This window comes from Pristis pectinata, chromosome 5, assembly GCF_009764475.1.
Source record: "Pristis pectinata isolate sPriPec2 chromosome 5, sPriPec2.1.pri, whole genome shotgun sequence".
Lineage (NCBI taxonomy): Eukaryota > Metazoa > Chordata > Chondrichthyes > Rhinopristiformes > Pristidae > Pristis > Pristis pectinata.
In genome coordinates, this window is record NC_067409.1 from 92664030 (window position 1) to 92680520 (window position 16491).

At 39.1% G+C, this 16491-nt stretch overlaps 1 protein-coding gene across 1 annotated transcript in view; it reads right to left on the reverse strand.

Annotated features, from left to right (window-relative positions):
- Positions 1–4721: 4721 nt before the first annotated feature.
- Positions 4722–16491, reverse strand: part of LOC127570992 (sodium-dependent neutral amino acid transporter B(0)AT3-like) — a 33449-nt gene continuing 21679 nt past the window's right edge. Inside the window, exons 9-12 of the mRNA XM_052016964.1 lie at positions 8754–8958; positions 8115–8274; positions 6440–6602; positions 4722–4978 (exon numbers count right to left, since the gene is read on the reverse strand). Coding sequence (XP_051872924.1) covers positions 4796–4978; positions 6440–6602; positions 8115–8274; positions 8754–8958 — 711 coding nt within the window. The 3' untranslated portion in view covers positions 4722–4795. The remainder of the gene's footprint in view (positions 4979–6439; positions 6603–8114; positions 8275–8753; positions 8959–16491) is intronic.

The following is a 16491-nucleotide window of genomic DNA, read 5'->3' on the forward strand; positions in this document are numbered from 1 at the left end:
CCGAACAATTGTGCTCACAAACATTGAGGCTTGGCATCACTTATTCCCGCAACATTGAGTTGGTCCATTTGGATGATTTTCAGTAAATCTGCACTGGATAATAATCAGTTAGTCATCTTAATGAAAAGGTAGTTGTTCAGAAACTTTGGCAGGTGCCCTGTGAACACTGGTTGTCAGCAGTTTGGGAGAAGGAGAGCTCATAGAATGTTTGTGCTGTGAAGCTTTCATGAGTGACTAGTCAACTGATGTTAAATATGGGGATAACCTGCACTTGCAAAGGCCTTACCCATCTGGCAGAGGGAGTTTTTAGTTGTATTTTTCAGATCTGTGGGAGTGATAGTTCCTTTAGAGATCTCGCACTTGGTCACACAAGCTCTTGTGGAAGAGTCACAGATATCCCGGAAAACTAGTGTCTCTGTGACTTCTCCAGCAAAGTTTAACAGGATAGTGAGTGATAGCAGTCAAGTAGATTCCTCTATTTGACTGCTGCCCAATCTTTTGGAGGAAATAGTCGGGATTTTTTTTTTCCGACTCTTTAATTGTATCGGAAATTAAAGAGTCGGAGAAGTAGATTGTTTTCTTCAGGTTTATTACTGATGATATCAAAAGTTAGGAACAAAAACAATTGTGGGAGTGAAACTGCAATTAGTTATTGATTTTTATTAGATAATTTGACTTGATTGTGTTCCATGTATGAGTAGCTCACTCATGCTTCGACCACAGAATGTGTTTATTTTCCATTTTTGAACTTTTCATTATGTATCATATCTGCTATGCTAGAAATTTATCTATAACTGCAATGGAAATAAATGTGATCCTTGATTGTTTTTGGCTGTAAGCATTGTGCTAAGCATTTTATGGAACAGATTGATGTATGAAATTTTTCAGCATGAACTCTGCATTTTTTCTTTGAAACTTTTCAACCATCTGCTGATCAAGAATTTTGTTTCATCTTTGATTCTAACAAATTGGAGCAAGATTTAATTCCCCTTTCCAAAATTGATGATGCAGCCTTTAAATGACTTCGTAAAATTGTTGTGTTTTCTTGTCACTGAATAAAAGAATTAAATGCAATTATAGCATTGTGTGTTACATGGATATTAATTGTTCTGTTTTATTTGAATGGACATACAAAATGTCACAAGTCTTTACACAGAAGAGGAATTGGGCAACAATGAATATCGAGACAACAGAGTTGATATTAACAGGTGCAGAGGAGAGAAAAGTGGAAAGTTTCCCCCAAAGATTTCTGATGTGTAGAATTAAAGATTATGTAAAGGATAAGATATTTTGCATTAATTTGACTCACTACTCCCTATTAGAGACTGTGTGATTTTATGCTGTCAGTCCTCTTCTCGTGGCGAAGATGGATTTACACCTAAAGAAGGCACATGGCATGCTTGCCTTCATTGGACAGGCATTGAGTACAAGAGTTGGGACATCATGTTACAGCTGTGTAGGATGTTGATGAGACTGCACATGGAATATTGTGTGAAGTTCTGGTCACCATACTATAGGAAGGATGTGATTAAGCTAGAGAGTGCAGAAAAGATTCACAAGGATGTTGCCTGGGACAGGAGGGTTTGAGTTGTGAGGAGAGACTGGATAAACTGGGACTGTTTTCCCTGGAGCATTGGAGACAAAGGAGTGACCTTGTAGAGGTTTACAAAATGATGGAGAGGTGTAGATAAGGTGGATGGTCACAGTATTTTTCCCAGGGTAGGGGAACCTAAAACGAGAAGGCATTGATTAAGGTGAGAGGGGAAAAATTTAAAGGGAACCTGAGAGTTATGTTTTTCACACAGACGGTATGTGGAGCGAACTGCCAGAGGAGGTGTTGAAGGTGGGTAAAATTACAATGTTTAAAAGACATTTGGACAGGTACATGAATGGGAAAGGTTCAGAGGGATATAGGCCATATGGAGCTAGTTTGGCAAAGCACCTTGGCATGGATGAGTTGGGCTGAAGGGCCTGTTTCCATGCTGTGTTATTCGATGAAACATTTCCCTGGTTTTGTTGTCACAGGGCATCTTGCAGCATGCCCAGTTGGACATTAGTTCATTGGCTTGAAATGTTGACTGTTTCTCTCTCCACCTATGCTGCCTACCTTTTGGTTACTGCCAGAATTTTCTGCTCTCTCTCAAATAAAAATAAGTTGGCTTGTAAATTGCTGGAAACTAATGGCAACTTGGTGTCTAATTCCATGTGTGAATGAGCAATGAAAATAGGATGAATTGGAGTCATGAGATGAAGGAGCAAAATGTGGATTAAGAGGAAGAACTAAAAAGTGAGGAAAAAATGAGATATTTGAAATGTTTAACATTTTATTTTTAAATGTCAGTTAACTCCTGTATATGTGAGATTCTGTAGTTTAACTTGTTCCCCTTCTGAGCCAGAGGTTGAGCAGCATTGCAGGAGCATAAATCTCCTTCCTTGTGCCGTTTGATTTCAGCCCTAAGATATTGGTTGCTTTCCACGATCGTTTGACCCTTTTCACATGCAGGTTTGTCAGGATTATTTTGGCACCTGCTGGTGGCCTGTTAGAATAGATAGTTTTTAATAGTGGCAAAGGGGCCTGCAACAGCCTACTTAATGCGTTGGCTGCAAATCAGAGCCTAGATATCAGGATCAGTTAACAGCAGCAGTTATCGAGTGTTTACATTTTGAAGGCAGAGTACAAGGTTAATGGCAAGATTCTTAGCAGTGTGGAGGAACAGAGGGATCTTGGGGTCCAAGTCCATAGATCCCTCAAAGTTGCCGTGCAATTTGATCGGGTGGTTAAGAAGGCGTTGAGTTCAAGAGCTGCAAGGTAATATTACAGGTCTGCAGAACCCTGGTTAGACCACACTTAGAGTATCGTGTTCAGTTCTGGTCACTTCATTATAGGAAGGATGTGGAAGCTTTAGAGAGGGTGCGGAGGAGGTTTACCAGGATGCTGCCTGGATTAGAGAACATGTCTTATGAGGAAAGGTTGAGCAAACCAGGAGTTTTCTCTTTGGAGTGATGCAGGATGAGAGGCGACTTGATAGAGGCGTATAAGATTATAAGGAGCAGCCAGCACCTTTTCTCCAGGATGGCAATGGCCAATACTAGAGGACATCAGTTTAAGGTCAGAGGAGAAAAGTTTACGGGAGATGTCGGAGGTAGGTATGTTTTTACACAGAGAGGGGTGGGTGCCTGGAATGCACTATCAGGGGTGGTGGTAGAGGGTGATACAATAGGGACAATTGAAAGACCCTTAGGCATATGGAGGGTTATGGGCTGTGTAGGAGGGAAGGGATTGATCATAGAGTAGGTTTATATAGGTTGGCACAACATTATGGGCCGAAGGGCCAGTACTGTGCTGTACTGTTCTATGTTCTAGATCAACAGAGTCACTTGAGGTTGTTTTTTCAATCTTGATCCCTTCACCCTTAAAATTGGGACATTTATATGATCTTTCTGGGAGTACTGTTATTCTGGACACCATCCTTTTCCTCTGTCAAATTTCCAACATTAACCTTACCTCATTTAAAAGAAGCGACTTCGCCTGTGCTCTGTGGGGATGTTGGCAAAAGAACCAAGATTGGCTGATGTGGTTTTGTAACTCCACCCCCTTGTATTTTACCATTTTTAATAGGGGTAGGAATCCATACCTTGTAAATGCTAAAAACAGAAAGGAGTGTGATGAATTCCACTTGTGTAAATACTTCAATGGAACCAAATATCAGAGTTCAGTGTGAGTTATTAGTGAGTGCCTTGTGCATGCAAGAGTAGTTAAATTTCTGAACTTGTATGCTTCAATAAAAATTGCTTTTGATTATTACTTAGAACAAGGAGCAGAGGTGTTTTCCCTGCTCTGCGGTATCGAATCAGTAATTACCCAGCTCCAGTCAGTGCTCTGCAGAAGTGCCACCAGAGTCTTCTGGGAGAAAGGGAGACTTCTTGGGACAAACAGGACAAAACCTGTGGCAGTATGAACATTGCTCAACGTTGAAGGCCTTTTGGTTCAGGTGTGGGTATTATGGCCCCATTAGTACCTTGTTCATGATCAGACACCAAACAATTTAGAGACTCCAGGCCTTTTCACTATGATGCAAATGCAACTTTGGAAATGATTGTGCAAACAGTTCCAAAGTCTACAAATGTTCAGCAAATGCACCCCAGATATTTGTATATTTTGCACACAAAACACTAAAAATTATTTGTTTCTGTTGCCAAGCATTGCAACAAGGATTTTCTTTTTGCAAATCATTATTTAGAAAGCTATTAATATTTTCTTCAGATCTTGCCATTAGTCAGAACTCCTGAATTTGTGTTCCACAATACCCTGAAATCTCTCTCAATCCTGACATGAAAATGTGCAGTATACTTAAGACTTAAAATTGTTGGATACTATTTCTAAAAATCAATTTTGTAATGAAAAGTGTCATAAAATGGTGAAATTAATTTAAAAAATATTTTAACCATTGTAAACCAATTTGGTTACATAGCCAACAAAAGAATTATAATGCTTATTGTGGTAAAAGCATCATGTAAAGAAAAAGCTGAACCATTTGAAATAACCACCAGCATGCGTTTGTCCCCTTAAAGATGATGGGTTTAACTGGAGTAAGTTAAAATCTAACATTTAACTGTGGACAGTGAACAGATGCATCGTATATTAATCTAACCTATTTGGTGGGAAATAGGCCACAATAAATTAATTGAATAACAACTATTAAATGAAGGATGGTTTATTACTTGACAAAATAGCAACTTCAATATAGGGCTAAAGATAAATGCAAATTGAAGTTTCTGTAGTACATGGAATTCTTTATAGTTCAAAAGCTGGATTGCCAGTCGAATTCCTTCCTATTCGACAAACTCCAAATTTAGATCTGATAAACTGATACAAAGCAGTAAGTGGAATAAAAATTGTCGGCAATGTGACCAGGAAGACACACATGAAGATTACCCAGTGTGCATACTTCTTCTCCTCTTTTTCAGGGAACTCTGCCTATTGAAGTAAAATAAATGGTAAGAGAGATTCTGTGTTCAACCTTTGCATTTAGTTTGGATAATTCAATCACAGTCCAGAAATGGCAGTAGGACACTTGACCCACTCTGCCGTTTGGTAGTCTTGGAGATTGTTTTTAAATGCAGTTTATGGCCTTTCTCCACACCTTTGATAATCTTCAGTTTACAAATGAACACTATGGCCATAAATGGTTGGTTTCTATTCCATATTCCTTGTGATGAAACCTAGCATCCCATTAATCTTCTTTTGATTGCTTTTTGAACTACCAAGTTAACCTTTTTCTGACATCAGAACCTAGCTTTAATATCCTCCAACATTAGCACCACTCCCACTCCCCCACTATGTGCCCCAATACTTCTGCACAGTCTTCAGCCACCACAGAAAAACTCTCTGGAACCCCCACCTCCATTGATATAGGGTGATGGTGTGATTGACCATATTAGATGCTGTGTGGAGGATCAGACAGACAGAATGGGATTATTCATTGTAGTTGGCCACAGAAAGTGGTATTCGTGACTTTAGCGAAGTAGTTTCAGGCTATGGGAAGTCGGACCAGATTGAAATGGAGATATGGGTGACAGGCCACAATAGGGGAAGGAGAGGGAAAAGATGAGAAGATGGTGGAAGATTATAGAATGGAATGTTTATTTAGTTTTGTAAAGGAGGTGGTTGGTGGCAAATCAAACTGAAGCATTAACAATATGAGATAACAGAAGGATGGTCAAGGATTTAAATGGGAAGGGGACTGAAGGATTGGAAAGTGTTTTGATGAAGGGGAGGGGCACTAGTACCTGCCGTGACAAATGATTGAAGTTAAAGTAACAGCTACGGGAAAGCACTTAAACTAAGAAAAATAAGACGTTCTTCTGATACAAATTATTGCTAACCACGTAATCAGGGCTGCTGAAATATGCACTGGATAATGGAAAACTGGGGACCTCCCACTGGAATCTCAATAGAAATCCCATTAGTTCTGTGTTTTTTAAAGCTAAATTGGTATCAATTTTTTTTTGTGGCAGATAAAATTGAGGAAATAATGGTGAACTATTATTTGAGCAAATTAGAACATAGAACACTACAGCACAGTACAGGCCCTTCAGCCCACAATGTTGTGCCGATATTTTATCCTGCTCTAAGATCTAGCTAACCCTTCCCTCCCACATAGCCCCCTATTTTTCTATCATTCATATGTCTATCTAACAGTCTCTTAAATGTCTGTAATGTATCTGCCCCCACAACCTCTGCAGGCAGTTCGTTCCATGCACCCACCACTCTGTTTAAATAACTTACCTCTGACATCCCCCTTATACCTTCCTCCAATCACCTTAAAATTATTTCCCCTCATGTTAGCCATTAAATGGATTATTTCATGGAAAGATAAAATAGGGCCCAAGAGCTGCTGTCAAATGCACTGGGTATTTCAACATAAAAGGTACTTACGTAGTCAGGGTTCCATGCCCCATAGGATAATTGATGCTGCATTTCAATAACGGCATATACCACAAAGATGGTAAACAACAGTAAAGGGCTAATAAACCTCCAGGTCACATGCCAGTAAAGATTGGGTCGTCGTCCAGTCATAAATTCCAAATCATCACAGAAGCTGAGAAGAAGGAAATCTACTTTTCCATCAGATTTTCAAGATGAGGCTTTAATGTAAGTTAATACTGAAAATGAATATTGTCCTATTAAATCCTTCAGCACATTTAATGGCATAACACAATTAAGTACTAGAGGTGGGATGCTTGTTTATACAGATCACTGCATGGTCAAGAAAAATATGCAGGCTACCAACATGATCAGGAGAGAAATTTAATTTAAGTTCTTTAAAGTAAGGGATCATCTGTCCAAGGTGTAATAAAATGGAGATTGTGTAATATATGGAAACTGGATGAATCAAGCAGTAAAAGAATTTTTGTTTTGTTGCACTGGATATCAGACAACCGGTGGGTTAATATTTCTCTTCTGAGTCAGTGTTCTACAAAGGAATTGCAGTAACATGTTAAGCCCATTCTGGATTTGCATTTCTAGTAGATTCAATATTTCTTTTAGATCACTGTCATTAGGTTTTGAAACTGCCAGTTTTATTAAGGTGAAATCCTGATTGTTTTTCTCAAGGAGGAGAAGTCAGATTAAGATATTCTGTAGTCCCTACTCCTGGACAGATCAAGGACAATCTGGGGGTAATGAGAGGTTTCCTGCATTCTTTCTCAGACAAAGAACATTAAAGGGCTCTGCAGTGAAAAAAGGTAACTGAAGGTGAAATATTTGTCCAAACTTTGAAGTGGTACCTTCAGTAAAGACAGCAACATTCACAATTAATAATCTGAGAACATGACAGCATCTTCAGGAGTTCTGACAAAGGATCTGTTAACTCTGTTTCTCTTCCCACAGATGTGGCCTGTCCTGCTGAGTATTTCCACCATTCTCTGTTTTTATGTTAGCAACTTCAGGCTGTCTAACTTAATGTGGAGATCTCAGAATTTCTGACAGGGATTACCTGCATCTTTGTGGGGTGTTTATCTGTAGACTTCTTTACTCCTGTCAAATGGAAATCACTAGAACAGAATTGAAGCTTTAAAATAAAGAGTACCCCATAAAATATGCTGAATGCTGCAGAAACTATATTTCTTTCTTAGCAAACCATGCAGAACTGAAAAACTGTTTTTATCCATGTGTTATAATTTTCTGACTTGAATCTAAAGAAATTTATATTTTTAAAACTTAAATCTTAACTTGTACTTTAATCATTTGTGTATGATCCACTTTTTTTTTATTTAGCACTCTAATGGATAAAAGCTTCCCATTTTGATGTTATTGGCGGCTCAGCCACTTAATAGCTGTTGGATATCAGGAATCCCCTTTTCCACCACCTGATGGCAGGATCTTTGGGAAAGATGGTTCTCAGTACAAACGTTGCTAGATTATCTTGAGGATGACACTTCATCAATAACCCTGAGCCAATATTCTGACATTTGTCCTGGAAGAAATAAAGGCCTGCTAGATTAGTAAAAATAGTTTCCAATATAGGGTAGAAACAAATGTAGTTCTTGCTCTGGGAATCCACTATCTTAAGTGAAATGGCAAATAGTTAATCCAGAGTTTTTTTACTTACTTATTAATACCATATACATAAACAACTCCAATGAGCTCAAAGAAAGCTATCATCAGAAGAGGCAAAGCAGTTCCATATTTGTCAAAAATTGCCAGCCAGTAATTTCCAGATGCTGTTGTGAAAATAAGTGCAATCAGAAAGGACACCAGGCATATTATGGCTAAAGGAAAGATAAAAATAATTAGTACATTTTGGCAAAACATTTTTCTTAGCAATTATCTCTGGAGTAGCAGAAAAAAAAACATAAATCCTAAAAAAAATTCGGACTTGAACTTCTGTGAGTATTCTCTCAATTGCTGAACCTCAAGAAGATCACAGGAAAAAGGAAAAAAAACAGTTTTCATGACTGATCAGGAAAACTCCCGTGGATAATTGTCCTTTCATTGGAAATGCTCCCTACTACTCCATGTTATGGTGGTAATAATCCTTATCACTGACATTATGAGGAAAAGAAATGTCTCTTTTGAAAAAATGGTGTTTCTTGTTAGACTCCATTTCTGAAATTCATTCCTATTGATTTCAATGGAGGAGCAGCAAAGAGTTGCTGATATTCAACAGGTATCATTCAGTGCAAAGCCAGCCTCTCTTGTTGCAATACAATGATACTCAATGAGTTGCACAATGGCAGTGACCACGTACCTGTAATCATCTCTTTAGGAACACACTTTGGAAACACCTTCAGATCTATCAAAGGAGTAAGAATGCCCTCTACGTTGCCAAACATTGACGACAGACCCAGAGTGAAGAGCATGATGAAGAGCAGGATGGCCCAAATCTGAGGGAAAGGCATTCGGACAATGGCTTCAGTGAAAGCAATAAATGCCAGTCCAGTGCCCGAGGTACCCTGAGCAGGAGAAAATAAAAAGGAAAGATTAAACATTTGCCTTTTTCAAGGGAAAATTAGTAAAAATATATATGGACACAAGCAATACTTCTTCCCTGTCTCCCAATGTGTGTCAATTGAAGTTTAAAAGAAATACCAGACAACCATATTTCTTTTCTAACAAATAGAAACCAAGTCTTTCCTTGGATTTATATGTCCTCCTATCAGGCAGCATTCTCGTGAATTGACTCGCTATCCTCAATAACATTATCTACTGGTTGAGCTCACAGATCTGGACAAAATCTAGATTCTGGCATTTTAATTAAAACCATATAATTGCCATTAATGTGGTAGGACATATACAGTGAATGATAGGGCGCTAAGGAATGTTGATGAACAGAGGGTCATTGGGGTTCAAATCTATAGTTTCCTAATAGTGGCATTAGAGGTAGATAGGGTGACGAAGAAGGAAGATAGCATGCTTAGCTTTATGATTCAGGGCACAGAATATAAAAGTGTGGACGTTACGTTGCAACCTTACAAAACACTGGTTAGGCCAAACCTGGAGTGTTGTATGCAGTTCTGGTCACCAGACAGAGTGCAGAGGAGATTCACCAGGATGCTGCCTGGATTGGAGGACTTTAGTTATGCAGAGAGATCGGATAGCTGGACTTATTTTCCCTGGAAGGAGGTAATGGGATAACCTGATAGAGGTATATAAACTTGCGAGAGGCACAGATAGGGTGGATAGTCAGAATCCTTTTCCCCATGGTAGGGGTATCAAAAACAAGAGGGCATAGGGTTAAGGTGAGAGGAAGGAGTTTTAAAGGGGATTTGAGGGGAATTTTTAAAAAAAAATACACAGTGGATGGTTGATATCTGGAACACGTTGCCAGAGGAGGCAGTGGAATCAGATACAATCATTACGTTTAAGAGACAGATAGGCACGGAGAGGCAAGGTATAAAAGGATATAGAATTATGGGACTTGTGTAGATGGACGACACAGATAACATGGATCTACTAGGCTGAAGGGCCTTTTCCTGTGCTGTTAAACGCTACATCATTTAAAGCAAAATGCACTATTTTATACTTATTGATATTGACTTCCATCTATGCCTATCAGACATTGTTTAATGTTGCTCATTTTGTTCTTTCTCCCTAGCCTTGTTTTCTATGGGATCAAACTTTGTCCTCATCTTTTTATCAGGAGGAAGGAAAACAATTTGTGTTATAAAGCACCTCTTGATAACACCAATATGGCCCAAAATATTTCAATGGCATAGAAGTGGAGTGAAGGTTGGAAAGTTAGGATGCAGCTAATTATTACACAGAACATTTCTAAAAACACTAATTATACAAATTATTCAAGTCTCAGCTTAGGTGTTTTAAATAATTTTCCATGCAAATTCTGCAGAAGATTTTAGTGTTTTGGTACTGCTCTTTTAATAAGATATTGATGATCAGTGCCACTGTGTTCTCTGCCATGTTTTCCCCTGGCCATTGTTACATTTTGTGGTCCTGCAAATCCTGTTGAAGTGGAGGTTTCTCTCCCACAACCTTTCTGCAAAACAAGGCAGGTTATGTGCAGCAACTAGCTCTCAGGCCGCAGATCTTGAAGCCCCATTCTAGCAGTCCCGATGGCCATTTGACAGCTCGCTACATTCAAAGGACTTTGAAGTGTGTTTAATTTTAAAATGTCTTTGGATTACTAGAGATGTTTAAGTAGAATTCAAAACATCAAAAATACTTTAAAAGTACCTTCAAGTAGACATTTAATTAAAACATTAGAATTAAGTAAAACAAAGAAAAAACTCAAAACACTCACCTGCAATTACGAATGAGGTCATACTGCATTCATCTGTCATCTCTGGTACTTTACATTTGACAACTTAGCTCAGGGTATTTTTGCTTTGACCTCAACTCAATGCCGAGTCCAGCAACGGGACAGTATATCAGATACACTGATATTCAACTAGTGGCTCACTCGTGATGTTACGGACTCAGTGAAAGTCCCTTTAAGATAGAGAGTGTGTGTGTATGTGTGTGTGGGGCGTGCTTACGTCAATAGAAGATAAAGGACGTAATGACGTTGTTGAAGAAGAAGAAGAAGAAGAGAGAGAGAGAAGGGAGAGAGACACCAGCCTGCTTGTTTTCTCTATCGATGGATGAGAAACAATAACTGTGTTTGCTACTGAAATCCATGTATGGAAGTTGGAAGTAATCCGGTGGAGTTCACTTTGTTGCGGACCTGTAGAAGGAAACAGGTATTTGTGTGTGGACGACCACGGTTCGGATGCTTTTCGGGGTGAGGAAGTCACTACCGAGTAAACACTGAAGTGTCGTTTGGGTTCCATCGTGGAACATTTGGATTTCGTATGTACTCTCTCTATGTTTTTCTACATCTACATCTTATCTTCAGACAACGGTGGTTGTTGAAGAAGCCCTTGCTCATGTTTCACCTTATGGCTTGTGGAACTGAACTTTAAGAACCATTCAGGAACTGGGAGTTTTGGACTTTGTCACACACACACACGAAGAGTTTAGTTTTGGGGTTAACGTTCGAGGTTTAACATTCTTGAATTCTAACATACTAACATTTTTTTTAACTTTTATTTTACGTATTATCATAAGTAGTGATTAATAAAATAGTTTTTAACACTGAATCATGCTCAGTGTGTTTCTTTTGTTGCTGGTTCGTGACAAAATTGGGGGCTCGTCCGGGATAGTTCCCAAGGTTAACGAGTGTCGTCTGGGATTGTACCCCAGATTGACGAGATTTGTTCGAGATTCAATCCAAAGATTTTTGAGGGAGGTCTGATAAATTCTTTTTTTAATTGGCTTGTGTGTGTGGAAACCAGCAGCAATGGATATTAAGGCATTTTTGGAGTCACCAACCCAAAAGGGATTGGAGGTGGCGAAAAAGGATGATTTGATAAAGATTGCTACAAGGCTAAACCTTACAGAAGTAAAGCAGTCTATGAGAAAGGCAGATATTCAGAGATTGATAGCTGGCCATTATGTGGAAAAGAAGGTGTTTGAGAAGGAAGTGTTAAAACAGTTTCCTGGCAGTGAAATAGCAATTTCTGAGGCACAGGTGCAGCTGGCAAAGATAGAAGCTGAACGAGAACAAACCCAGTTAAAGATAGAGGCTGAACGAGAGCAAACCCAGTTAAAGATAGAGGCTGAACGAGAGCAAAAGAGATTAGAGGCCGAACGAGAACAAAATAAATTAGAGGCCGAACGAGAGGAAAAGAGATTAGAGGCCGAACAAAAGAAATTAGAGACTGAACAAAAGCTAACTCAGATGAAGATAGAGGCTGATCTAGCAATGAAGCAGATGGAATTGAAGAGGATGGAGCTGGATAGTGAGGAGAAGGAGAAACAGAGGCAGCATGAGTTACAAATGAAGCGTAGGAGTTCGGAATCTGATTCTGATGATGGTTTTTCAGCCAGCAGGGAGGTTCGATTAGTCCCTCCATTTGAAGAAAATCAGGTTGATCAGTATTTCCAACATTTTGAAAAGGTTGCTGTGAGTTCAAACTGGCCAAGGAAAGGATGGGCTCTTATGGTACAGAGTGTGATTAAAGGTAAAGCTCAAAAAGCTTATTCTGCTTTGTCTGTTGAGGATGCAGCTGATTATACCAAGGTAAAACAAGCTATATTGAAGGCCTATGAATTGGTCCCTGAGGCTTATAGACAAAAATTCAGAGACTTGAGGAAATCTGCAGATCAGACTTATATGGAATTTGCCAATGGAAAGAGAATATGTTTTGAACGATGGTGCCTGGCTAAAGATGTAGATGGGGATTACGATAAATTGACAGAATTGATACTGGTGGAAGACTTTAAAAGATGTGTTCCAGCTGAATTAACAACATATTTAAATGAAAAGGCAGTGGAAACTTTACAAGAAACTGCTAGGTTGGCAGATGATTATGCTTTAACCCATAAATCCAAATGGGGACAACCTAAAACCTTTCAAAAGAGTTACAAAGACAATCCAGGTAAACCGGAGATTAAATTGGGAGGTAATCAAAAAGGAAAGGATGAAAAGAAGCCAGGGCTGGAGAAACCTGTTGAGCGTACTTGTTATTACTGTAGGAAACCTGGCCACGTGATATCTAATTGTGCCCTTTTGAAGAAAAAGAAGGAAGCTGGGCCCAATGCTTGCTTTCAGGCAATTAAAAATCAAAAAGGTTCAGGAGATGCTGTTAAAGATCAGTCCTTGCAAGAGGGAAAAGCGGAAAAGTTGGAGGAGGTGAGAAAAGAATTCCGTTCGTATGTATCAGAGGGTTTTGTTTCACTGAATGATGAGTCACCCCAGGTGCCAGTGAAAATTCTTAGAGATACTGGGGCTAGTCAATCTCTCTTGCTGGACAGTGTTTTAAATTTTGGTGAAGAAAGTGACACTGGTGAAGTAAATCTAGTACGAGGCATTACAGGTGAGACCATGTCTGTCCCTTTTCACAGGGTGATTTTAAAGTCAAAGTTCGTAGAAGGACCAGTCGAGATAGGGATAAGACCTAGTTTGCCAGTGGAAGGAGTTTCTTTGTTATTGGGAAATGACCTTGCAAATGGAGAAAGTGATCCTGTGGTACGGTTAACAACCAAACCAAGGATTGATGAGTCTGAGGATGATCCAGATGTTTACCCATCATGTGCGGTGACTCGAGCTAGAGCTAAAGAATTAGCCAAGACAGACAGTCCGGTGCAGTCTGATGTAGTTCCTTGTGACAGTCCTAAACAGGAAGAAAATTTTAATGCCTTATCTGAGACTTTTCTGTCTTCACTGGAGGATCAACATCCTTACAGTGAGCCTGAATTTAAAGATTTGTCTTTGTCGAGGAAGGATTTTATGGTGGAACAGACAAAGGACCCTGAGTTGACAGAATTGAAAGAAAAAGCTCTCTCATGTGAGGAGATTGAAAAGGTGCCAACTGGATACTATGTCAAAAATGGAGTGTTAATGAGGAAATGGAGACCTCCTCATGTTCCTGTTACTGAGGAATGGGAAGTTATTCATCAGGTTGTTGTTCCAAAAGTTTATAGGGATGAGATTTTAAACCTGGCCCATAGTATGCCTTTGGGTGGTCATTTTGGTGTGAATAAAACTGTAGGGAAGATCTTGAAACAATTCTATTGGCCTGGTTTGAGAAAAGATGTGGTGATGTTTTGTCGAACCTGCCACACATGTCAGATGGTAGGTAAACCAAATCAAAAACCCCCTGTGGCTCCTTTGAAACCAATTCCTGCTTTTGGTGAACCCTTTTCGAAGGTGATTGTGGACTGTGTTGGCCCCTTACCAAAGTCTAAGACTGGAAATCAGTATTTGTTAACCATCATGTGTGCCACTTCTAGATTTCCAGAGGCAATACCCCTTAGAAATATTAAGGCCAAGACGGTGTCAAAGGCTCTTGTAAAATTTTTTACCTTGTTTGGTTTGCCAAAAGAAATCCAATCTGATCAAGGTAGTAATTTTATGTCAAAAATTTTTCAACAAATAGTCTATGAGCTGGGAGCAAAGCAGATTGTATCATCTGCATATCACCCAGAATCTCAAGGAGCTCTGGAGAGATTTCATTCTACTCTCAAAAATATGCTGAAGACTTATTGCTTTGAAAACACCAAGGATTGGGACGAAGGTATCCATTTACTTTTGTTTGCCGTTAGAGAATCGATCCAGGAGTCAATAGGATTTAGTCCGTTTGAGCTTGTGTTTGGACATAGGGTGAGAGGACCTTTGGAGTTGTTAAGAGAGCAATGGGTTAATGAGGAAGTGCACTTGAGTCTGTTGGACTATGTCCAAAAATTTAAAACTCGGTTGGAGAGAGTCTGCCAGCTAGCGAGAGAGAATCTGAAAACAAGCCAGATAAGAATGAAGACATATTTTGATAGACGTGCTCGGCCTAGGACATTCGCAGTGGGGCAAAAGGTATTGGTATTTTTCCCTAGCCAAAATAATCCCTTGCAAGCTCGTTTTTCTGGACCCTATGTTATTGAATCTCGAGTGACTGATCTAACATATATAATCAAAACACCAGATAGACGCAAGAAAACACAACTCTGTCATGTAAACATGCTAAAACCTTATTATGAGAGGGATTCAGTTGTGGCCTTGGTGGATGGTGAAAAGGTTGTTTCTAGAATGCCTGATGTTGATGTTGAGGAAGGCCAATTTAGACCAAATATTGTTCCATCGAAACTAAAAAACCAAAATATCCTGGAGAACCTTGAAACGAAGTTGGACCATTTACAAGTTTCACAAAAACAACAGATGAGAGAATTAATTTTAAAATTTAAAAATCTGTTCCCAGATGTTCCAAACAGAACATCGATAATTACCCATGATGTTGATGTTGGGGATGCAAAACCAATCAAACAACACCCATATCGAATGAATGTGGAAAAAAGTAAACTTGTTGATCAGGAAATAAAATACATGTTGGAAAATGATATTATTAGACATTCTAGTTCAAATTGGAGTTCGCCCTGTGTTATTGTACCTAAACCTGATGGAACTGTTAGATTTTGCACAGATTACAGGAAAGTGAATGCTGTAACAAAGTCAGATGCTTACCCTATTCCTAGGGTGGATGATTGCATAGACAGAGTGGGAAAGGCAAAATTTCTTACAAAGATTGACCTATTAAAAGGGTACTGGTGTGTTCCATTAACAGATAGAGGAAGGGAAATTTCAGCCTTTGTAACCCCTTCTGGATTGTATGAATACAATGTTTTGCCATTTGGAATGAAAAATGCTCCGGCAACATTTCAAAGAATGATTAATTCAGTGATTCATGGGTTAAAACATACAGATGCCTACATTGACGACTTAGTGACTGGGAATGATACATGGGAGGATCACATCTCTGCGTTAGAAAGGTTGTTTGAAAGACTTTCCAAGGCTAACCTTACAGTTAACTTGGCTAAAAGTGAATTTGGCCATGCCACTGTGACGTATCTTGGTTATGTTGTAGGTCAAGGCAAGCAAGCTCCTGTTCAGGCAAAAGTTCAAGCAATATCTGAGTTCCCTATTCCCACAGGTACGAGGACTGTTAGAAGATTTTTGGGAATGGTTGGATATTATCGAAAATTTTGTAAAAGTTTTGCTGATATTGCTCTTCCCCTAACTAATCTTCTGAAGAAGGGAGTAAAGTTTGTTTGGACAGATTCTTGTCAAGAAGCATTTGAGAAGCTGAAAGCCATTTTATGCTACCATCCTGTGCTCAGAACACCTGACTTTGAAAAGCCATTTTCATTAGCAGTAGATGCCAGTGATGAAGCTGCAGGAGCTGTGTTGTTGCAGAAGGGTGACCTTGATGATATTGACCATCCTGTAGCTTACTTTTCAAAGAAATTTAATGAGCATCAAAAGAATTATTCCACCATAGAGAAAGAATTACTGTCGCTTGTTTTAGCCTTGCAACATTTCAGTGTATATGTTTGCACCGCTCAGAAACCATTGACTGTGTATACAGATCATAACCCATTGGTGTTTCTGAGCCGAGTCAAAAACAAGAACAGAAGGCTGTTAAACTGGAGTTTAATTTTGC